The sequence below is a fragment of the Lynx canadensis genome, chromosome D3 (genome assembly GCF_007474595.2).
Source record: "Lynx canadensis isolate LIC74 chromosome D3, mLynCan4.pri.v2, whole genome shotgun sequence".
Classification (NCBI taxonomy): domain Eukaryota; kingdom Metazoa; phylum Chordata; class Mammalia; order Carnivora; family Felidae; genus Lynx; species Lynx canadensis.
In genome coordinates this window covers 70,211,506-70,235,840 of record NC_044314.2, presented here as the reverse complement: position 1 = coordinate 70,235,840, position 24,335 = coordinate 70,211,506, and the positions used below count along the sequence as shown (strand labels likewise).

General features: G+C 42.8%; 2 protein-coding genes and 1 non-coding gene across 3 annotated transcripts; 1 reads left to right on the top strand and 2 right to left on the bottom strand.

Moving 5' to 3' along the window:
• Window positions 1-3,466: 3,466 nt before the first annotated feature.
• Window positions 3,467-8,569, top strand: XBP1 (X-box binding protein 1). The gene is given in 6 exon segments (XM_030336666.2): window positions 3,467-3,729; window positions 4,687-4,783; window positions 5,596-5,730; window positions 6,964-7,023; window positions 7,026-7,109; window positions 7,424-8,569. Coding segments are annotated over 6 exon segments (1,176 nt in total). The 5' UTR covers window positions 3,467-3,487; the 3' UTR covers window positions 7,982-8,569.
• Window positions 8,570-11,186: 2,617 nt separating this feature from the next.
• CCDC117 (coiled-coil domain containing 117) lies at window positions 11,187-24,117 on the bottom strand. The gene is made up of 5 exons (XM_030336090.2): window positions 23,835-24,117; window positions 23,128-23,178; window positions 17,994-18,218; window positions 17,418-17,555; window positions 11,187-14,183 (listed from the first exon to the last, which is right to left on the bottom strand). Exons 1-5 carry the CDS (start codon window positions 24,014-24,016, stop codon window positions 13,946-13,948), a joined length of 834 nt encoding a protein of 277 aa, XP_030191950.1. The 5' UTR covers window positions 24,017-24,117; the 3' UTR covers window positions 11,187-13,945.
• LOC115498846 lies at window positions 19,417-19,521 on the bottom strand. Its single transcript, XR_003963973.1, has one exon. It is a non-coding gene; the product is annotated as a U6 spliceosomal RNA (small nuclear RNA).
• Window positions 24,118-24,335: the final 218 nt, after the last annotated feature.

The window sequence follows — 24,335 nt, the reverse complement described above, 5'->3', positions numbered from 1 at the left end:
CACCATCACTAATAGTTAAACTGACCTATTTGTTTGGACCCTCAGAGATTTTTCTTTTCTTTTTTTTTTTAAGATTTTATTTTTAAGTAATCTCTGCACCCAACGTGGGGCTTGAATTGTCAACCCCAACTCCTGAGATCAAGAGTCACATGTCCTACCAATGAGCCAGCCAGGTACCCCCATAGACCCCCTGAGATTTTTCTACCTCAGGGCAAAGCACCGTAGGAAGATTAAACATGAGTGAGAAGAGGGTCTACCCTTCTGCAGAATGCAAGAATGGTAACTCAAAAAACAAGGTGAGGGGTGCCTGGTTGGCTAAGTAGTTAGAGCATGTGACTCTTGATCTGGAAGTCATGAGTTTGACCCCACATTGGGTGTAGAGCTTACTTAAAAAACAAAACAAAACAAGGGCGCCTGGATGGCTCAGTCAGTTGGGCGTCCAACTTTGGCTCAAGTCATGATCTCGAGGTTCACGAGTTGGAGCCCTGCACTGGGCTCTGTGCTGACAGCTCAGAGCCTGGGGCCTGTTTCAGATTCTGTGTCTCCCTCTCTCTCTGCCCCTCTCCCACTTGCACTCTCTCTCAAAAATAAACATTTAAAGACAAAACAAACCAAAAAAACAAGGTAGGAAAAAGAATCTGCTTCAGAGGTACCATTCTCAAGGATTTGGACCTTGGAAAAGAGATTTTATCCATGTACCCACATGTTGCTTGGAAAATCTTTGTATATCCTTAGGGGTACATGCACCCCAATTCTAAAATCAATATTAACACATCTACTTATTCTAATAGCATCTAGGATTAATCATTATGCATACCTTTTCCCTGAATGAGGCAGGCAAGAACCTTAGCACACTTTCATTTCCCTTTCTTCTCCTTATCTGTGTCATCTCCCACATTGATATCATATAGACCAGTGCTATCCAACAGAAACAGATTGCAAGCCACTTGCATAATTTAAAATGTTCCAGGGGCGCCTGGGTGGCTCAGTCGGTTGAGTGTCCGACTTCAACCCAGGTCATGATCTCACGGTTCATGAGTTCGAGCCCCCTGTTGGACTCTGTGCTGACAGCTCAGAGCCTGGTTTGGAGTCTGTATCTCCCTCTCTTTCTGCTCCTCCCCTGCTCACACATTCTCTCTCTCCCAAAAATCAATAAAGATTAAAAAAAATTTTTTTGATGTTCCAGTAGCCAATTAAAAAAAGAAACAGGTGAAACCAATTTCTAAAAAGCAGTTTAACTCAAAATATCAAACATACTATCACTTCAACATATAATCAATATAAAAACTGATCAACCAGATATTTTACATTCTTTTTTTTTTTCATACTAAGTTTTCAAACTAAGGATGTATTTCACATTTGCAGCAAATTTTTTTTTAATTTTTTTTCAACTTTTTTTTATTTATTTTTGGGACAGAGAGAGACAGAGCACGAACGGGGGAGGGGCAGAGAGAGAGGGAGACACAGAATCGGAAACAGGCTCCAGGCTCCGAGCCATCAGCCCAGAGCCTGACGCGGGGCTCGAACTCACGGACCGCGAGATCGTGACCTGGCTGAAGTCGGATGCTTAACCGACTGCGCCACCCAGGCGCCCCTGCAGCAAATTTTAATTCAGGTTAGCAACATTTCAAGTGCTTAATAGCCCCATGTGGTTAGTGGCTACCACATTAGAGCAGTTTTTGAATTTTAGTTTCAAATTGTAACTGGGTTTTGTTTTGTTTTGTTTTGTTTTGTTTTACACTGACATCTATTTAGACTTAATGACCTATGGCTTCTCATTACTGTTTCCTGCATTTCACAAAGACTAAGAACTTTGTGTTTTATATATCTCTTATCACAAGTGCCTAGTAAATGTTTTAAAATATTAATGGCACCTGATGCAAGAAACATCAGATTACTCTTACAAAGTGGACATGAAACTGTTCAAAGGTTTGGACTTCAGTGTTTGAGACTTCATGGATAGTAATCTGCATTGGGTCAAATTACTGTTTTTGAGCATGATTTTAAATGTTTATCAAAAAGATAAAAGCCTTGAAAAAGCCTTGAAAACAAAACTGGAGGAGTCAATTTCAACATTCCATTTCTACCCCGTTAACCAAGACCAAAACGCACTCCATCCACCTCTTCTTCTCTGCCCTTCTCCACATGGTTACTCACATACACCCTGCTGGACTAACAGGGGCTTCTCTGATCACCTCCCAACCCTCTTTTCCAGTTCTCTGAAGCAGTGTATGCTCAGGTCGCCCTGAGGTGCACAAGCTAGCTCAGTGTACTGTGGGAGACTCATGGCCCAGTTCTGGGAATAACAGAAATTGTGCCTCTTGAGAACGGATCTGTATATCAAAAGACTGATTTGATTTAGTTCCCTCTTCCTATCCTGTTTCCTCCCCACCAAAATATAATTGAAGAGCTAATCCGACTTAATGACACTGAAAAATTACCTAAACCCATTCTATCTTTTCACTTTTTGAGTAGTGCCAGCCACCAGCTAGTTTCACTAATGTTTGCATCCCTGGAACCCATTACGGTGCTAAGCACAGGGGAAGCGGTAAGTACTTGCTAAAGTTAAGTATCACTTCGTAATTTCAGGGAACTTAACATTTTGTAATTTGCTTCAAAAGAAGTGAACATGCCTGTGGGGAGTGATTCCACGGATTTCTCGATTCTAATAAATTTATGTGCCTACATTGCTCCTGAGCTGTCAGGGCAGGAGCCTCGATCCTCTCCGCGTGCCAGGGGGGCTGAAGGTAGACCCCGGGACCCTCGTTTTAACACGTGAAATGAAAAAAGTATGCTCATAATAGAAAACTTAGAAATGCAAATTAAAATTACATGTATTCCTTCCACTCGGAGATCACAAGCCTCAGTTTATGAAACCTCACCTAAGAGCCAAGCCTAGTTATAAAACGCGCGATCTCATTCCCTAACCACTCTTTATTTCGCGGAATTCCTTGCAGGCTTTTCTCTAATCCAAGGCCCCGCTGGCGTGCTCTCCCGACTTTCCGCTCCACTTGGAGCCCGACGTGGCGCACGACATAAAATATGGTCAGGCAGAGGTGACAGCCTGCTGGTGACAAGCGGTCTTGGTATAAAATCATCAGTCTGGAAATCTCTTCGTTTGGAATTAAACACAGTCGTTCTAGGTGGAATTGCGTCAGCCTAGGGGGTAAAAACCCGTCCGATGAGGAAATTCCGCGGGTCTCCGGGCCCTTGCAGAAGAGACCTGGAATCTCCAGGCCCTCCAGGCCGCATCCCGGGGTCCTCCCGGTCCGCCCCCGCCCCCTCCTGCTTGGGCCTCGCAGCCGCCACGCTGGACGCTCAGGCCCCGCCTCCTAGGGGCCGGCCGGACCAATGGATGCCGAGAGCGGCCACGCGTCACGCGGCGCTGGCCAATCGCGGAGGGCCACGACCGTAGAAAGTCTGGGTGCGGCGGGGCCGCCCCGAGGACGGCGGCGGCGGCGCGCACTGGCGTACACACTCTCGGGCCATGGTGGTGGTGGCATCCGCGCAGAGCCCGGCCGCCGGGGCCCCCAAAGTGCTGCTTCTGTCCGGCAAGCCCGCCGCCGCCGCCGCTGCCGCCGCCGCCGGAGCCCCGGCCGGCCGGGCTCTGCCACTTATGGTGCCGGGCCAACGAGGGGCCAGCCCGGAGGCGGCGAGCGGGGGACCACCCCAGGCGCGCAAGCGACAGCGCCTAACGCACCTGAGCCCCGAGGAGAAGGCGCTGCGGAGGTGGGCGAGGGTCGGAGCGCGGACGCTGAGGGCGAGGGGCCGGGGACTGGCCGCCTGCCGCGCTCGGGCGCCCTTGGCCTGACCGGTGCGGTGCCAGCGTGGCGTGGGGCGGGGCGGGGCAGGAAGTCGGGAGTGCGGGGCCGCCTAGGCCTTTTTTTTTTTTTTTTTAATCCCCCACTAGCCCAATTTTGTCTCTAATGTCAGAGATACATAGAGCTGGGTGTTCGGGCACATGGGTTCCGAGTCCTCATGCTATGTGACCGCAGACCTGTCATTCAATGTTTCTGAATTTGGGCAGTAGCAGGGAGTCGAGGAGCCTTTTCCTGGTTTACCTACTATTTTGGGAAGGCGCGGAGCCGAAATGACAATTGTTGGAAGGGCTGTGAGGTCTGTGAGGCTCACTAGTCAAACTTAGTCTCCGCGTTAAGATGGTATCTATTTCATGAGGTCTTTGGAAAGATCGGCTGAGAAATGCCACGTATTCACCTCTCCTCAAATGTTAGTTTTTCTGTGATCAGTGTGCCTTTTGTGACATAAGTGCCTCCTTGAGCAGACACGGGCCCAGGCGTCCCGGGACTGCCCAGAATGTCGGCAAGGGCGAAAGGCATCCGCCTCTCCCTTATTTGAGTTCTAGGAGGGAGTGAAAAAAGGGGAGGAGGAAATCTCTTATGATGCAAGATGAGTAGTATTTGTGTCCAGCGTCCTTGCTGTGGCCGGGATGCGACGGGGGTGTGGATGACGCAATATGGGGAAGAATGAAGCATTTTTTAAGCTAGATCCATGAAAAATGCTGTATTTTTTGTTTCGTTTCATTGAGGGGAGGAGCCTGGAGTGTATTTTACCTTAGTCTACCGTATACTGTTAAGTGAAAATGAAAGCAGCAGCTGGCCAAGTTTTCAAATAAAGATATAAATAAGGTTTGGGAATGACTCTGTGGTATGTCTCTTCTGTTCTCAGGAAACTGAAAAACAGAGTGGCAGCTCAGACTGCCAGAGACCGAAAGAAAGCTCGAATGAGTGAGCTGGAGCAGCAAGTGGTAGATTTGGAGGAAGAGGTAAAAATACTTAAGGTCAAACTCTTACCTTTTATTTCTCGTACATCCTTCCTTGGTGAATGTTCTGATGTTTGCTGCCTATCCCAAGTTGTTTCCGTCTCTTTAGAATACAATTGGACAGTTAATTGGAAGTTAAACTAGTCTAAATTAGGGGAGCTAGGTAATTAAGTGGTTAAGTGGTGAAGCTTGAGGAGAGCAGAAGCGATCGACCCGCTGGGACCTGCTGGCATCCATCCGTGTGAGATCTGTCTCAAGGTTGGCGAGTTACAACATCACAACATTACGTTTATCAAGTTAGTACTAAGAAATTCCTAAAAGCAGATAGGAAATTGTCGCTTAAACCTGAGACCCTTCCTGGCTTGGCCAAAAGTCTGCTAACGTTTCCCTTCCCCTTCTATGGTCCACTGATTACCTAATCTTAAATTGTTGCCAGCAAAATACGATAAGGAAAACACACACACACACGTTTAAACATATTTTGATTTTATGGTTCGCTGTTGTCACTTCTATTATTACTTGCTAGTTCAAGATAGGATTTTTTTTTGCCATTATATTTAAAGTCACAAGTCACCCTTTGCTGGGTCTATATTAGTAGTTAGAGGCATTGTGGTATGTGTGACCCCACAAAATGGCACTTCTTATTTTTCATGACTATGACCTTTCCTTAGAATACCTACTGTGAACAACTGTATAAGTGTTTTCCAAAAGGTGAAGGAGAAGGAAAGGAAACGAGCTGTAGTGAAACTTCACCAGGTGGACCCTTAAGTGAAAGAACTGGATGTTTTAATAGCTTCTTATGAACTTTTTCACAGAACCAGAAACTCTTGCTAGAAAATCAGCTTTTACGAGAGAAGACGCATGGCCTTGTAGTGGAGAACCAAGAGTTAAGACAGCGGTTGGGGATGGATGCCCTGCTTACTGAAGAGGAGGCAGAGACCCAGACCAAGGTGAGTTGTCTCCTATATCTGATGTCCTGTGTGAGAACTGGTTCTAAGTGACATGACCCCTTAATGACACTTAAACTCGTTTTTCAACTGGGTAGTGAATAGTACTAGAGCCTAATAATTAAAATAAGTTACACAGCTCTCTAAAAGCAAGTACTAACAATACTGATAGCCAACAGAATGTACCATGTCAGCATTAAGGAGAACTAGAGAAACAGAGCCAGTCAAATCTGACCGAACGCTACTAAAACTATAGTGGTTTTTTGATGAATATGAATAAGTAGGGAAAGGATTCATTTTGAATTTTTTTTTTTTTTCAACGTTTATTTATTTTTGGGACAGAGAGAGACAGAGCATGAACGGGGGAGGGGCAGAGAGAGAGGGAGACACAGAATCGGAAACAGGCTCCAGGCTCCGAGCCATCAGCCCAGAGCCTGACGCGGGGCTCGAACTCACGGACCGCGAGATCGTAACCTGGCTGAAGTCGGACGCTTAACCGACTGCGCCACCCAGGCGCCCCGGGAAAGGATTCATTTTGATGGTGACACCCCTCTGATAGAAGGTGATGCATGGGTTTTAATGTATGGACCTGGCCCATTTATTGAGATCACTTAAGTGGTCTAAGATTGACAATAGGGCCGTTCTAGTCTGTAAGAAATTACTGTCCAGAAAGATTTGGGGCCTAAATGCACTGCAGTACTTTATTAAGGACATTATTATGGATGGGGGCCCTGGGTGGCTCAGTCGGTTAAGCGTCCGACTTCAGCTCAGGTCAGAATCTCACAGTCTGTGGGTTCAAGGCCTGTGTGAGGCTCTGTGCTGACAGCTCAGAGCCTGGAGCCTGCTTGGGATTCTGTGTCTCCCTCTCTCTGCCCCTCCCCCTGCTTGTGCTCTGTCTCTCAAAATAAAGACATAAAAAAAATTAAAAAAAAAAAACATTATGGAGAACATCTCTGAAGATATTATTTAAGAATTTCAGTCCTTTGTGAATCTTTGCTTGGGGAGTGAAAATGTTTCATTGCATAGAAAATGACAATGAAGTTAGTCTTAACCTTTCCTCCTCTTCTTGTGGAGGACTCCATAAAATGGAAAGGTAACAAAGGTAAGGGAAAGGTTTCAGCTCTAAAGAATAGTTTTCTAGCTTTCTTGAAAGTAGAGAACCACAGTTGCCTGGTGAGTGTTTCCTTGAGGACTCAGCAGTTTGAGCTGTTCATCCACGGTGGTCTTTCCTCCTAGGGGAATGGAGCGAGGCCGGTGGCCGGGTCTGCTGAGTCCGCAGCACTCAGACTACGTGCACCTCTGCAGCAGGTGCAGGCCCAGTTGTCACCCCTCCAGAACATCTCCCCATGGATTCTGACGGTGTTGACTCTTCAGACTCTGAGGTAGGGGTTATTGGGATTTAGTGAAAAGGTCTATAACTTGTTAATTCCATCTGTTTGATGGCTGATATCCCTAACCAGGCAGAGGAGGGCAGGAGAAGTTGGTTTTGGTTGGGTTAGAAGTGAATATTGACGGTCTTCCCTATCTGCGGATGGTTTAGAGCACAGAGAGAGGTGTAGGTAAATGGGTCTGTGGGTCTCGGAGGTCGTCCTATTGCGTAATGATTAACTTACATTGTGGGACCTAGTAGTGTTCTAAGGTAGATTCTTGGGTGCATTCTAATGATTGGATTCCATTGAATTTTTTCCTCTTGCAGTCTGATATCCTGTTGGGCATTCTGTTCAACTTGGATCCAGTCATGTTCTTCAGATGTCCTTCCCCAGAGTCTACCAGCCTGGAGGAACAACCAGAGGTCTACCCAGAAGGACCCAGTTCCTTACCGGCCTCCCCTTCTCCGTCACTGGGGACGTCATCAGCCAAGCTGGAAGCCATTAATGAACTGATTCGTTTTGACCACGTGTATACCAAGCCCCTCGTCTTAGAGATACCCTCTGAGACAGAGAGCCAAGCAAATGTGGTAGTGAAAATTGAGGAAGCACCTTTCAGCCCCTCAGAGAAAGATCACCCTGAATTCACTGTCTCAGTGAAGGAAGAACTTGTAGAAGATGACTTCATTCCAGAACTGGGTACCTCAGATCTACTTTCACCCAGCCACTGCCCGAAGCCATCTTCCTGTCTACTGGATGCTTATAGTGACTGTGGATATGAGGGCTCCCCTTCCCCCTTCAGCGACATGTCCTCTCTGCTTGGTGTAGACCATTCTTGGGAGGACACTTTTGCCAATGAACTCTTTCCCCAGCTGATTAGTGTCTAAGGAATGATCCAATGCTGTTGCCCTTTTCCTTGACTATTACACTGCCTGGAAGATAGCAGAGAAGCCTATGCTTCATTCACAAAGCCAAAGTAGAGGGTGTACAGTCCTAGGGAATTCCTCTAAAGTATTTGTTCAAACTTTATAGGTCACCCCAAGTATTGTCTTTTGTCATCCAGCAGTCCAAGGTACTCAGATTTATTACTATAATCTAGAATCACAGCTTTTGAGGTTGTACCTTTATCTTAAGGGCAGAAGTTTGCCCTAAAATTCTTCTGTAAGGGTCACTGGACAAGTGTCTTAGACATGGAATTTATGAATGGCCCTTTATCATTTTTCTCCCTTCTTGGCATCCCAGGCTTGTCTCCGATTTTAGGTATTTTAGTTTGCTTCTGCAAGCAGAGAGAACACCTACCTGAGGGGACTCCTTTCCCTCATGTACAGTTCAAGTAAAGATCAAGAATCTTTTGTAAAACTATGGAAATTTACTATGTAAATGCTTGATGAAATCTTTCCCTGCTAGTGTAACTTTTGGAAGGTGCTTTCTCCATTTATTTAAAACTACCTGTGCAATTAAAAAGTGCAATGCAATGTCTTTGTTCTTTGATTTCTTCTTGGGCTTTTTAAGTCTTACTGTTTTGTTTCACTGATTGCCACGATAGTAATTTATCCAACTTCAGGGAGCATAGCATGCCGCTTTTTAAAGCGACGGAAAGTTTTACCCCCTTAATTACTGCCTGCTTCGATTCTTGGCTGCCATAAGTGATAGGAACCTGTTCTTTGAGTAGTTACTGTATTTCTGAGCTTCTTTAGCTTTACTGGCCAATATTACAGACATTAAGTGACCAAGCTAGAACACTTAACCATTATTTTGCTATATACCATCTTAAGAGAAAAACATGCCATTAAATGTCAAGATTCTCTTGGCATTTTTACAGGGATTAACGTTTTCTAGACTCAAGTTTAAGTCTGCCACTGGTTTGCCAGGTAATCCTGGACATGTAATATCACTTTCTCACCTGTAAAGGGGCATAATAGTCACTATCTAAAGGTTGCTAGAGGTGATACATTATAAGCTCTTGGTATATGTACACTTAGGCACCATCCCAAGCACTCAAAAGTTAGCTATTTTCCCCTAATCCACTTAGGGATTTTAATCTTACAGCATTTTATATACCCTGGAATTTGTTTCACAGAATGAACCTGTTCAAGGAAAAATCTGACACATCAACATTACCCCAAAGCTATAGAGATGATAACCTCATCCTTCACGTGCGTTTTTCCTTGGGAATCCTCTTAGAAGGTACTGAAGGGCTTCCCTCAGAAATCATTTCACCTATGCCAGCATCCTGTGCCAATATTAAGCCTACCACTGGAGAGGTCAAAGTAAAGGAGTGTAGACAAAAGGATTCAAAGAATCCCAAGCAGCAAGACAAAGCAGGCTATACTTTCAGCCAAGTATAAGGGGATATGTTTGGTGTGATTGGAGGCATGTCCACATGACAGCCTAAAATCCCTGGTCACTAAGGCCAGAGCTCAATCCTATTCTTGGCAATGCAAGCTTGCTTAGGCTCAGTTTCTGTATTATAAATGTACAACAGCCTCCAGCTGTCCCCATGATTAAAAATCTGATCACCTGGTTTTCTATAACTGAAAACCTAAGTGCTGGGTGTCTATTTAGGGATTGTCTAGGCAAATGCAATTACAGAGGAATTTTAGCCACTCTCCATCATAATTGCAGAAGCATCTGGAGATTGAGGCTCAAATAATTTACATTGAATGACATCACATGAAAGAGGCAGCTGTACGAACAGGGATAACACAGGACATACATAACCTGCGTTGATCTTCAGGGTTTTCATTTCCTGCACAGATGGGTGAAAATGACCCAACACTGCTCAGCCTTGACAAAACACCTGTTATTTAAGGATATCTTACTGAAACAAATTGGTCAAATAAAAATCAAGATCTCCTTCTGCAAAACCAAAGCAAGATTTCTATTAGATGCAGAGGGCTGTCCATAACTGAAAGTGAATCAGGTGACAAATGTCTGCACACCATTTTCCTGGGTCTTGTAACACCAATGTATATGTGCCCCCTTGCTTTGCTACTAGGTATGCTACTGGAGCAGACATAAGGTAGGAACAGAACTGTAGGCAAAAGGTAACCCTGCCTACTCCAGAAAGATTTTATCAGTTAAATTCTATTATGCTAAGAATGAAATCTTTACCTGGGGACTTCTCAAGTTCATTAAAGGACAGGAAGACGGGCCTGTTTACCCACTAATCAGTTGTTGAAAGACAACATCCTTGTCTTGCTGGAGCTGTAGTCTAAATGCATGCAACTGAGCTCTAAAATGCCACTGGCAGAGTATTTGGACCAGACAGATATACACAAAACTGTATTTTCTCAAGGAGTTTAGTATCACACTGACTGAACCACACTCTATCGTAGATTATTTCAATGAAATTTAAATGACATTTTAAGGTATTCTATGAGAAGACTGTAAAACCAATGGTCAAGTAGGAAGAACACTGAACCTGCGGAGTTTGATTCTAACACTAAACTGTCATTCACTACTTAAGCTTTAGTTTCCAAATCTGTAAAATAACGAGGGTAGGTAACTTTTAGCTGTGATTTCCAAATTTTAGTGAAAAACAATATCCTGAGTTTTCCACAATTGCACCCCAAACTTAACTCCGCCTGCCCACGATTCAGGGATTCACGGTTATCAAGATTGTAAATATGCAGGCAACACTGCCACCCAGTGACCTGTCAACTCTTAGGGAACGACCACTAACCAAATACCATGCAATTTTCTTATTCCCTATTTTTAAAGGTCCCCAACTTGTAAAAACAAAAATGCTGTGAAGTCCATATACTGTTTCCAACTCTATATTTAAACAGTTTTGAAGACTGTCACTACTGCCATCCGAATACTGGCAATCAGTCACGACTGCCAATCAATGCTATTGACTGACAGCAGCAAATTGCTAAGTAGAATGGAAAGCACTCTGTGGGTTTTAGAACGGCAAAACCTAGTTTATTTTGGAAATAGCTAATTCATTTATGAAGCTTACTTATAACCCAATATAGTCACCTCTTCAAAATAAACTTAAGCCCCTCACTAATATGAATGCTGCTTTAAATACAATTAAAAAAAAGAGGTAGTTAATTTTGTTTACTTATGTGCAGGAATACAAATACCTCAAAATCAAAACACTTAAGAAGTTTTATTGAAAACAATAAAATACAGAAACACCAGATTCTCATCTTAAAGTTGACAGTATCTTCCAGAACCTTCCTAGTACTACACCATTCTTGTCACTATTAAATAATGAAACCAAATTTCAAATCCAAAATAATTAACGAACCTGCTTATAAATAAGCATTTCTTCTCATGGTTCTAGACCCACACCCTAGTTTGTTTTTTTCTAAATTTTATATTTGCACCTTTTTTGAAAATGAGTTGTTTTTGTTTTTTTTTTTTTAACGACTGATTAATATTTTTGAGAACTGGACTTAACTTTATATTAAAAAAAAAAAACCCACACACACCTACTCAAACTCAGAGAAAATATACATTTGTTCATTAAAGCTCACCTGCTTTAGATAGTTTTTCTCTTCACACATTAGCATAATAAGCCAATGTTTGATCCATGCTTCAAAGCTGTACGAAATGAAAAGACCTGTTGATTCCCTACAGAAACCTTAAGGCAAAAGCAAAAGCCTTACACTATAAAAGAAAAACAAAGAAAAACAAAGCAGAGGCATGGAGACTGTGGAAACGGCTCAGATGAATAAGCACCACAAGGATGAAGAAAATTTCTGTACAAACATATGCAAAAGGATAAAGTTTAAAAAGGAGCATTAAACATCCATTTTCCTGCAGAAATAATTAATCACGTCAGATAATCTGACTCCTGAAACAAGTTGTTTGGATTTTAATGAACAGATTCTTAATTCTCTCCTATAGTTACCAGTGGTATCAGAACCTTGTTTTGGAGCTGTTCCTCCTTTTCCTCATACAGACCTTCGAGCAGAGGCTTGCCCCACAATTCCTATCGAAGACACTCTTAGTGTGTTTTGGGTCCTTCTCTGGAAAGTCGTCACCCCTTCCACCCTAACACTGGGACGAACTCCAAATTCTGGATGGTCACTTCACGTTTTTAAGTTACACCAGAACAAAATTTTTTAGCACGGCAATTTCTTTAAGGCTACAAACTTTGTAAGTTGGTCCCATTAAACAATGACCTAAAAGGCAGGAGTTTTTCAAATAGCATGAATCAAACACTTGCACATTTCAACAGAATACAGTTTACATTCATCTCTAAATCTGAGATTAAGAAACTATTAGCTGGTTTCCAACTGGTTTTAATACTGGTTTGAAGTTCGAATAATTTTACTGTGTAGACATTAAATATTGTTTAAATATTAAACATTAAATCTTTTCCTGACTATCCAGACAGAAATAGAGAAAGCAGGAACAACAGGCAAAGGAAGAAACAGTCCAATGAACAGACTTGTTACTTCTACGCCATCTGTTACAAGGGGAGGGATTTCAGCATGGGTTTCAAAAATGCCTGGGAGTTGGTTTCTCAAAAGTCACCTCTACTTGGCATAAACCATTTTTTTTTCTACATAAGATATCTGATTCCTACAAAGGAGGAAGAAACCCGCAAAACAAAACAGAACAAAAAGAACTGGGGTGGTCTCCCATTGTGTGTTTTAAGGGCCAGTATTACACTATTACACTCATTTAATAAGTTATAGTGGATATTCTGTAGCACTAAAGGAAGTGTTGTTTTAATCGGCACTGAGTCCTTGCCACACAGAAGAGCCCTTCCTGAGAAATAAAAAAACTTCAATCCTGGTTATCCCCAAAGGACACCTTGAGCCTGGTTTATTTAGTTCCTCAAGATGATGTCCTATTAGCAGGAAGCTGTTCTCTATTAACTCTGAGGTTTACTGCACCGACAGCTGAAGCACCGGGCAAAGTGGCTAGTTCAGTACATCTCAATGTCACTCACCCATATGTTCTCAGTTCATTATTCTGTCACTGTTTTCTACGTTAACACTAAAATACTCGACTTGCTAACATAGGCATAACCTTTTAAAAATATCTATCAATGCTGGGCTTAGCTGACATGGCAGTTCCTTGGGATTACTTAAGGGAACTTTCTTCCGTAGCCAATTTACACATGGGTTACCTCACAATCACTTTTTAACTATCGTTCAAAGTTAATTACGTTGTAAACACTCCTGAAGTGTCGTGCAAGGGAAACCAAGGAGCAACAGTAGCACAAGGCAAAAAAGCCTTGAAGGAAAAACCTTTTCTTTCTATTTTCATTGCATTTGCAGAGGCTAAGAGGTGAGCCACAATGCTACCAGCTATTAAATCAATATAGATACACAGAACGGACAACATACAAGTTTCAGAGTCTCTGTTAAATCTCTTAGCAATAGGCTTAAGCTACTGCTTTTCTCCCTCCTCTTCCCAATCATACACAGTCACCATCGTAAACAGAGCTCCTATATCCATAGATGGAAGTTGTGACTCAACTGTCAGGGCACAGTCATAGTAGGAGCATCCTTCTTTCTTAATGCATCTTTTTCAGATTCAAGCATCTGAATTTTCTCTGATTATCTGAATGGTTTAGATAATGTCACAGATGACTTAAGTCACCCTTAGATACACAGCTTTTATACTTGCCTCTGCAGGCCGCAATTTCACATTCCCTTAATAAGCCCCTGGAAAACTGCTTTTCCCTTGAGACAAGCTTCCTTGGCAAAAAGCTGGATTCAAGAAATGGCTACCCAAAATGAAGAGTCCCACCCCAAATCACAGGTGGAGATATTATTACACCCGTTTTATAAAACTTTCAAGTCCCTATACTATACAAGTAGGCTCACGACTAAATACATGAGCCTTCTAAAATTTGACAACTTTAGCATAGAAACTGGTTTCTAGAGTTCCATCTCTTCTTCTGTGCAAGCGGCTGTCTCCAAACCACTGTAAACAGGCATCCCTGTTTGCCGAGGTTCCAAAAACAGTTCAGTTCTCCCAGGGAAGGCAGTGCCGGCAGCTGCATGCTTGGTTTGGCTCTCTCCTGTGTAGTTCTTAGCATTAGATGACGGCTTTGGCTTATCAGAAAGGAGTTCAGGGAGAGGTTTCCAGAGCACAAGCTCCATGGAAGGACGGCTCCTAAGACATAAAACACAGACTTTATCAAAACTTTTAGGATACAGAAATAAAGGATACATGTTGAAAAGCTAATGTTTGCTACCAAATATCTAGAGTTAAGAACTGATGGCATCAAACTAGGAGACTTATAGGGTACCTGGGTGGCTCAGTCAGTTGAGCATCCAACTTCAGCTCAGGTCATGATCTCATGGTTCTTGAGTTCGAGCCCTGCATCCGGCTCTCTGCTATCAGCACAAAGCCCACTTCAGATCCTCTCTCCCTCTCTTTGCCCCTCCCCTGCTCGTTCTCTCTCTCTTTCTCTCTCAAAATAAGTAAACTTTATTTTTTTTCTTTTAAAATTTTATTTATTTTGAGAGAGAGTGCGAGTGAGAGGGGGAAGGGGGGGTGGCAGAGAGAGAGAGCATCCCAAGCAGGCTCTGCACTGTCAGCATTAAGACCCATGCAGGGCTCAAACTCACAAATCGTGAGATCATGATCTGAACAGAAGTCAAGAGTCAGACGCTTATCTGACTGAGCCACCCACGTGCCCCTAAGTACATAAACTAAAAACAGAAAAAAAACAAAAAAAACAAAAAATAGACTTGTGATGATCCAAACATATCTTTAGAAAGACACGCAAATACATATAATTTTACAGTTCTGCATGCATTTTTAACCAAACCAACCAGCTGTACTGATGCTGTGATTAAAACTAACACAGGGGTAACTGACTGGCTCAGTCAGAAGAGCATGTGACTCTTGATCTCAGGGTTGTTAAGTTCAAGCCCCACACTGGGCATAGAGATTACTTAAAAAAAATTTTTTTTTAATGTTTATTTATATTTGAGAGACAGAAAGAGACAGAGGGCAAGTGGGGGAAGAACAGAAAGAGAGGGAGACAATCTGAGGCAGGCTCCAGGCTCTTAGCCGTCAGCACAGAGCCCCACGTGGGGCCCGAACTCACAAACCATGAGATCATGACCTGAGCCGAAGTCGGGCACTTAACCGACTGAGCCACCCAGGTGCCCCGAGATTACTTAAAATATTTAAAAATAAAAGCAATATAAACATCCAATGTGAAAAAGAGGCCCCTTATTATGCTAAGTGAAATTAGTCAGAGAAAGACAAATATATGACTTCACTCATGTGAGGACTTTAAGATACAAAACAGATGAACATAAGGGAAGGGAAGCAAAAGCAATATAAAAACAGGGAGGGAGACAAAACATAAGAGACTCTTAAATATAGAGAATAAACAGAGGGTTGCTGGAGGGGTTGTGGGGGATGGGCTAAATGGGTAAGGGGCTTAAGGATTCTATTCCTGAAATCATTGTTGCACCATATGCTAACTTGGATGTAAACTATAAAAAATAAATTAGATTAAAAAAAGAAAAAGAAAAACAGAGGCCCTTGATTCAATGCTGTTATAAGTTTCTCAAATTGTGGTTAATATTAGTAGATATGAGCTACTATCTTTTACTAAACTATTATAAATTTTTTACGTTTATTTATTTTTGAGAGAGAGAGAGAGACACAGAATCCGAAGCAGGCTCCAGGTTCTGAGCAGTCAGCACAGAGTCCGATGTGGGGCTCGAATCCACGATCCATGAGATCATAACCGGAGCCGAAGTCAGATAGATGCTCAACCGACTGAGCCACCCAGGTGCCCCTAAACTATAAATGAAACACTGACCAAACACATTAAAAGCATCTCTGTATACCTTTTGCTTAGTTTAACTATGAAGTATAATGCTTTTTGCAATAAGTCTAAACGATTATGTTGCCAGGGCCTGCCTGCCCCTCAGTCCTCCTCCATCCAGTGATGGTTTGATGGTTTCTGGAACCTAAAGGCAAATAAAACTAAATAAACCACAATGAAGAATACTCCCAAAGGTTAGCTTCTGGAAAACTACTGAGAGCAGAAATTGCTATTTTTTTTAGGCTGTAGGGCAACATGACCTGTTTACTCTTGGCTATTTACCCACTCTCAGGGCTGGTTAGTTAATTATAAGCTCGAGCTAGGGGGCTAATGCAAAACCTCTGTGATCTAACATCAAGCAGCAGCTGAACCCACTGTGGCCAAAGGCAATAATGCCTCATCTGCTTGGCATCACTGGGGCTGGTGTCCTAAGAGGTTTTTTCAGATATCTGACACTTACCCTCACAAAGTATCAAATCTGTCTACAGTATTTTCCAGGCAACACCTAAATGGCACTTTGTGACTTGACTATTACTTTACACGTGGATAATGATGGCTTCAGATCTTGTAAGCTCAAGGACTATAGGAATTACAGACTAGCATTAGTTTTTATGTTAATGGCCCCAGGCTGCGTTGCTTTTTAGGTTATGTGTGCTTTCTAGTTTCCGCTCTAGTCCTCACAATGTATTGTCACTACTCACTACTATGAGTTTGTACTGCTCTCACTTACTGTTTCTTCGTTTCTACTCTGATGATCTAAGAATCCAGGTACCTGAGCTCAGTAAGCTGGGTCTAACTTAAGAGCAAACTGGCTTAGAGCTAAAGCCCTGAGAGACTATCCACTATGAGACAAGAACACGAGCTTTGGATTGTGGCCTTTGTGGTAACTGTTTTGGCTGATAGATTTCTTCTGGTTTATTTTTAAGGTCTTTTTATTTTTTATTTTTATTAAAAAATTTTTTTCTTTAATGCTATTTATTTTTGAGAGAGAGAGAGAGACAGAGTGGGAAAGGGGCAGAGAGAGAGGGAGACACAGAATCCAAAACAGACTCCAAGCTCTGAGCTGTCAGCACAGAGCCTGATGCAGGGCTCATGAGTGGTGAAATCATGACCTAAGCCGAAGTCGGACACTTAACTGAGCCACCCAGGCACCTGTTTTCTAGGTCTTAATGGTGTTCCTGAACAACTGAGAGAGGCTGGTAAACAAGAGCTTTTGAAATGTGGTTCCATATCCTACAACAATACTTTAAGAGAATAGGCTATCGTCAATCCTCCCATCCCGAATTATTAGATGGTCACCCACTTCAGAACTTCAAAAGAATCTGAGGTTAAGAAGGTATGTATACTTCAAACTTGTCCATGCACAGTATCTTGTTCACCCACAGTTAACTAAGAAAAAAGTCTGTATCCAGACTAAGCTAAATAGAAAACCTATTGTACTTTCATTGGGATGGTGAGCAGGAGACAAGACTAGGATAGCACGGGTCTTGTCTGGAGACACCACCAGGTCTCCCTTCAAGATCACAATTAAAGGGAAACCAGGAACCAACACTTACATGGACTCAATCATTTTCTTTGTAAAGACTTCATCAAATTCCCTCTTCAAACCTGTTTTCATGGTGTCAGAAAGAACAAGACTGGGGAGATGGTTAATATTTCTGTCAGCTTCAACTTCTTCATCTTCATCAATTATCCTAAATAAAGGCAGCAGAAGCAGAGAAAAAAAATTAGTCAAGCTGTTATGTACTGTAGCAATTGAACAAAATTTAAAAAATAATAAAAGCAACAGATGCTATAGGAAAAGATCAAGTAAAACATGAGGCTGAGTGAAGAAAGTACAGGCAGAAGAGTTACTCAGTATTTAACACAAGTTTTACATCAGATGCAATCAAATTTGAAGAACATGTCCCTGAAAACTCCCATAAACCAAAAATTAATATTCAGAAACACTAACATCCAGCAAAGTTCTATGAGAAGAACTTACTTTAACATTTAATGTGTAAACTTTGAGTTCATAGTCTGAGAGATTGAGGATCACCATTATGACCAAACTGACTAATTAGACTAGCTTAAGAGAGCAGAGATGGCACATGAGACCAACAAGAAGCCAGCAACATACACTACCCATTCACCTGTCCTCAATTTCCTGAAGCCTCCTTCGGGCAACTTCACACTGTGGTTCTCCCGTTGTCTGATCCATTTCTTCACAAATTACATCTAACATGCCAGGTGCAGAGAGGCCACTAGTACACGGATTTACTCCATGACTCTCTATATCCTGATGTGCACAAAGAATCCAGTCATTAGGACCAGCACACAGCCCTGCTTCAGTTAGCCTTTTCTTTCTTACTGGACAACTGAAAAAAAAAAAAAATCAATGAAAATTCAGAATCATATAAATAAAACATTTATCATCCCTATGTCTAATCCCTATGCCCAAACTCTTATACAAAAAACTCTAATTTTTGATAGTGTGTGATTGCAAGATGGAGAATTTTGCATTTTCTGTCATTTTGACAGCCTCCTTGAGATGTTTTCTTCTACTGCTCTCTACTATATCAGACTGTACCTGCAAGATTTTGCTTTCTCAGATTAGAAGTATTCAATGTGGGAACTTAAAGTCATTCCTATTTGGCTCTGGGTAGGTCACATGGAAAGTACAGAAACCAAAACCACAAAGCAGCAATTCAGCACCAGCCATATTTTGTCACAATTCTGCTTGCTCCATGTGGGGAGATAGTCTACAGGTGTTCTATACTCCTGCAGGACGAAAATACATGCTTGATCAGGTATGTTCCAATAGGCTGTAGATGATTCTCTTGATCCTCTCCAGAATGTCAGAGACTATGATTTGGCTCTGAGTCTCTTTGTCATACAAGGTAGAGTTACACGTTGGGCACCAGACACCAAAGCTCCCAAGTCCTAGCTCTTATGCCATTCTCACTGGAACTTGCGGCCTCCTTACAGGAAGTTCAACAGTTCAAGTTTATGCCATGAACTAGTATTTGCATGTACTACAACATGCCCAATTTAGTTGAAAACACTCTGAAGCAGGTAAAATAGACAACTGGTCCTATTCTAGTTAAGTATTTAGACCAGAAGTACTTTATTGCTTGGGCATCAGCAAGTGCAATGTCAGAAACAGAACACAGCTCTGCAACTAAAAAAAAAAAAAAAAAAAAAAAAAAAAAAAAAAAAAAAAAAATTTGTTAATGGCTACCACAGCTTCTGACTCTCTAAACTGAAGGTCAAAGGAAGTGGTATGTATTTTACAAGAAATTTCTATTCACGGTACAACTACAAAAATCAACTTTAAAAAAAAAGGATACAAAAATCAACATTAAAGTCTCTGGCAATATAAAACCTGACAATGCTCTCTTGAACCTAGATTTTTATTGGAATCAACTATTAAATGTTTTTAAAAAATGGTTTAGTTTTTTGAGGTCTTTTTTTCTTTTTAGCATAGTTGACACAGTGTTACATTAGTTTACGGTGTACAACATAGTGATTCAACAACTCTAAATCTTATGCTATGCTCACAACTATAGCTATAATCTGAATATACGTAACTCCACGAATCTGTGTATCATCCTTGCACAGGAGACATGCTAATCTCTGTATCATTCCAATTTTTAGTACACATGCTGCTGAAGTGAGCACAATAATATGTTTAGTTTATAGTTGGTTTTAACTGATAAGAAAGTATTAAAAATGTCTAGCTATACATCGAATATTTCTGTAATAGTGGATAGTTTTATGGTGTGGTGTTTTGGAAAGCAGGAGAAACTATACACACAAAACCAGCTAAGAAAAAGAATACATCTATCTGGAGAGAACAGATAATTTCCTAGCACATCCAATAATTCAACTACGAAATGCAACTGAGTAAGAGTTGCGTTCTGATCTCTAACCTCCAACACGATTTGGACTAAATTATCTCACGCCTTGTAGGTCCATTTGCAAGCAATTAGAGATCAATGATAATTAAGCTCCAAAGAAAATGTGATATAAAAGACTTCAAAGTACAGATAAGAGCTATGGAAGTGGCAGGTGGGCAGCACGCATTAGATATCCAAATGTCAAGTTCCTCATTCTCAGGGCCTCAATCTCTTCATCTGTAAATTAAAGATGGTTTTATTTAGTTTTTAAAGTAAGCTTTACACCCAATGTGGAGCTTGAACTGACAACTCCATTGCATGCTCTACCAACTGAGCCAGACAGGCACCCCAAAGGTGGTTAACTTTCTAAGCCAACAGATTTTACGTTTCAAACTTTTAACACTGGGACTCTTTATTCAAGTATGTCTTATAGAGTACTCCAAAAGACAAGAGCAAAGAGGTCCCTATGTATGCGCAGCAATCCCAAGGCAATTAAGAACCTAAATCCTGTCTGGCCTGATGGTTTTTAAACTGACACAACTTTCAAATCTATTTAGCCTATGCTTCAAAAAGTTAGAAAATCCAAAGTTTCTGCTGGCCAAAAAACAAACAAAACCTACACAAAGTTAAAAGGCAAATGACAAATTTTGGGGAAGCATAACACACATAACAAACTACTGATTTCTTTCGTAGAGATTTCTTATGGATGAACAAGAAAAAGATCAATACGGCAATAGGAAATCTGCACAAACATGAACAACTGACACAATGAAACACGAATGCATTAAATGAAAAGATGTTCGACGTAACTTTAATTTACAAGATAGAAGTTAAAACAGTGATCATATTTTAACTATGAAATCCTACACTTATACAATTCAATGAATAATTAGAAAATATGCATCCATAAAAATAACATTTGTAGGAGCGCCTGGGTGGTTCAGTCGGTTAAGCATCTGACTCTCGGTTTTGGCGCAGGTCATGATCTCAGTTTGTGAATTTGAGCCCCACATCAGGCTCTGTGCTGACAGTGCAGAGCCTGCTTGGGATTCTCCCTTCTCACTCTCTGCCCCTCCTCTGCTCTCTCTCAAAATAATAAGCATTAAAAAAATAATAACATTCAAGATACAGACCTCTGCCAACATCCCAAAATGGTACTCTATATTCTCCATCCTACAGGTAAACACTGTATTACAGTATTTACTTCTTTTAAAAAATACATTATCGGGGCGCCTGGGTGGCGCAGTCGGTTAAGCGTCCGACTTCAGCCAGGTCACGATCTCGCGGTCCGTGGGTTCGAGCCCCGCGTCGGGCTCTGGGCTGATGGCCCAGAGCCTGGAGCCTGTTTCCGATTCTGTGTCTCCCTCTCTCTCTGCCCCTCCCCCGTTCATGCTCTGTCTCGCTCTGTCCCAAAAATAAATAAAAAACGTTTAAAAAAAAAAAAATACATTATCAAGCACGTAAATATGCATCCCTAAACAATGTTTAGGGCAAAACTATGCCTGGCTTTCAACCTTATACTTAGGAAATTGTACTGTATACATTCTTGGGATTTTTTTTGCTCATATTATGCTTATAAGACATATCCATATTGATAAATGCATTACATTCTCTTTTGCCCCTTTGTACTGAATAGAATTCCTTTGTATGAATTTAATTTACCCATTTTACTGTTGAGGGACCTATGGGTCTTTTCCAGCTTAGAGCTATTATGAACAAGGACGCTATGAACCTTGTACGTGCCTCCTGCTGCGAGTGTGTACCTACTCAAGAGTGAACGTTTGGGTAACAGAGTAGGTATGCCTTCAACTTACTAGATAATGCCAAACTATTTCCCAAAGTGCTTGTACCAATTTACATTCTCATCTATACTATTGCAGAGTTACTGGGTGCTCCAATATCTGGTGGTAAAGTAGATCACACTGAGGCTTTTACTAGGCATTTTCCTAAAGACTGATAAAGTTAAATGAACACCTTTCTTTTGGTTGGTCATTTTGATATCTTCTTTGAGAGATTCTTTCACTCATTTTTCTATTACACTGCCTGTCTAGGAGATGTAATTATTTTACCCGGAAGTGAGGTTAAAAAAAAAAAAAAGTTTGGGGCGCCTGGGTGGCGCAGTCGGTTAAGCTTCCGACTTCAGCCAGGTCACGATCTCGCGGTCCGTGAGTTCGAGCCCCGCGTCAGGCTCTGGGCTGATGGCTCAGAGCCTGGAGCCTGTTTCCGATTCTGTGTCTCCCTCTCTCTCTGCCCCTCCCCCGTTCATGCTCTGTCTCTCTCTGTCCCAAAAATAAATAAACGTTGAAAAAAAAAATTAAAAAAAAAAAAAAAAGTTTGAAAACAAACAAATGAACAGTTTGAAAATACAGTTCTGGTGACAAGATGGAGAAGCAACCATTTCCACTGTTAAAAGGAATATAAATTGGCAACAACTCTTGTTCAAATTTAAAATGCATGCCATACCCCATCTAGAAATCCATTAACCTACTTGTACATACATATGAGGAACTTTTTTTTTAATGTTTATTTTTGAGACAGAGAGAGAGAGACAGACAGACAGACAGAGCGAGCGCAAGCAGGGGAGGAGCAGAGAGAGAGGGAGACACAGAATCCAGCAGGCTCCAGGCTCTGAGCTGTCAGCACAGAGCCGGACGTGGGGCTTGAACTCAGCAACCGAGAGATCATGACCTGAGCCGAAGTCAGACGCTTAACCGACTGAGCCACCCAGGCGCCCCTACAAGGAACTTTAAAAAAGAAGGGCATGGTAGATTTAACCTACAGTAAAAGCAAAAGACTAGAAAGAATTTAGAAAGCCATGGACAGGAGACTGGTTAATGATCTATACCTACTTACAACAGAATTCTATTCAATGTTGCAAAAGAAATTAGGTAGAGGTCTACCTGCCCATATGCAACAAGCCACAGGATAGCAAAATGAAAAGATCAAAGTGTTACACAATGTGAAGTTACCTTCTTAGAAATGTAGAAAACCTGAGGTATACACAGTTATAAACTCGTTAAGTTTTTAGATTATCTTCCAAAGGAGAAATTGGAAACAGGTAACAGGGGTTGCACCTGTGGAGAAAAGGGGAGCGTGCACTCTAACACTTTACAATTTTTACCCTTTTGCACACTTGAAATTCTTTTACTTTCTGCACGTAATAATATTTACATGGATGAAAACTCAAACATTGCTAAGGATTACAGAGAGAAGTCTCCCTCCGGCATGCCAGCTACCCAGTTACTTTCCCTAAAAGGCGACCAATGTTAGCAGTTCCTTGTGCCTCCTTGCACAGATACCTAACGTTTCACCTTTTCACTTTTAGGTAACTGAGAATATAAAATAGATTAAATGACCATAAAGTGAATAAATGGCACCTGAAACTTACTCATCATCCTCCTCCTCTCGCTTGTGTTTCTTTTTACAGCGAACTGAAACACTGTTGAAACAAACAAAATCAGTCAATTGAGAAATTTACTGAGCCTGTGCTTTCGGCATCCACTCTTCCTTTCCCCAATAATCTTGCCGATGCCACAAGTACTGGCTTGTCCCCTTCCTTCCCGACTGGGATTGGATATCCAGATCACAAGGTCGGTCTGGTTGGGTGGTCCCGGCGGAGTCAGAAGTTGAAATCTCAACTTCTGACTTTGTCAAGAGAGTGGGAAACGAATCCGGAGGGACCGACGTGGGGAAAACGTTTCTAGGGGCAGGCACTGTGCTAAGCACTTTACTTCCACGGTCTCACTAGCAGGACCCATTTCTGTCCCTCTTTGCAGATGAGAAACCGAGTGAGTGTCTGAGAAGCGCCGAAAGTTAGCACTGGCGGCCGCGCCGACGGGACGGACGGTCGGGCTCCGGGCGGCCCGGGTTCCACCCCCGGCCCGAAGTGGACAAGCTCGGCAAAGTCTGCTCACTTTTCGGAAGCGCAGGCCTGCCGCGGTCCTCCCCGGACTGTGTGGCCCCAAGCGACTTACAGTTAACGTCCCTGGGGATCAGTTTCTCATCCGCTATGTGGGGGCTCAGGAGCCCCCCGCGGAGGGTCGTGAGGATTAATGAGCCGCAGCACCGCGCCCGCCCGCCCCGCCGGCTCCTCACCGTCCGCGCGCCGCGCTCCCGCCGGGGCTGCTCGGGGAGGCGCGGGGTCCCGGCCGCGGGGCCAGCTCGGCGCCGTCCACTCCCGGCGGGAAGGCCCGGCCGGGGAAGGCCGGCGGCGGCTGCAGGAAGTCCGGGCCGCCGCTCAGAGGGAGGCCGCTGAAGGGCCGGCCGAGCGCGGCCATGGCCGGGGAGACGAGGAGGCTGCGTCCGCGGCCCCGGCCGCCCGCGTCCCCAGGCCCGGCAGCTGCGGCCACAGCGACTGCTGAGAGGCGCCCGCCTCTGAGCCCGCTCTCAACCCCACGTCACGCCTTCTAGAACCCTCCACCCCGGGCCGCCGAGGGGCACGCCGGGATTTGTTGTGTGTGGAGAGCTGCTGTCGCGAAGGGTGCTGGGAGTTGCAGTCGAAGAGGACTACAAACAAGATGGCTGCCTCAGCTTAGCTGGCTGGGGCTGGAGGACGGCTCTGAAGAGCCTTGAGTGTGAAATAGGTTCCAATTCTCA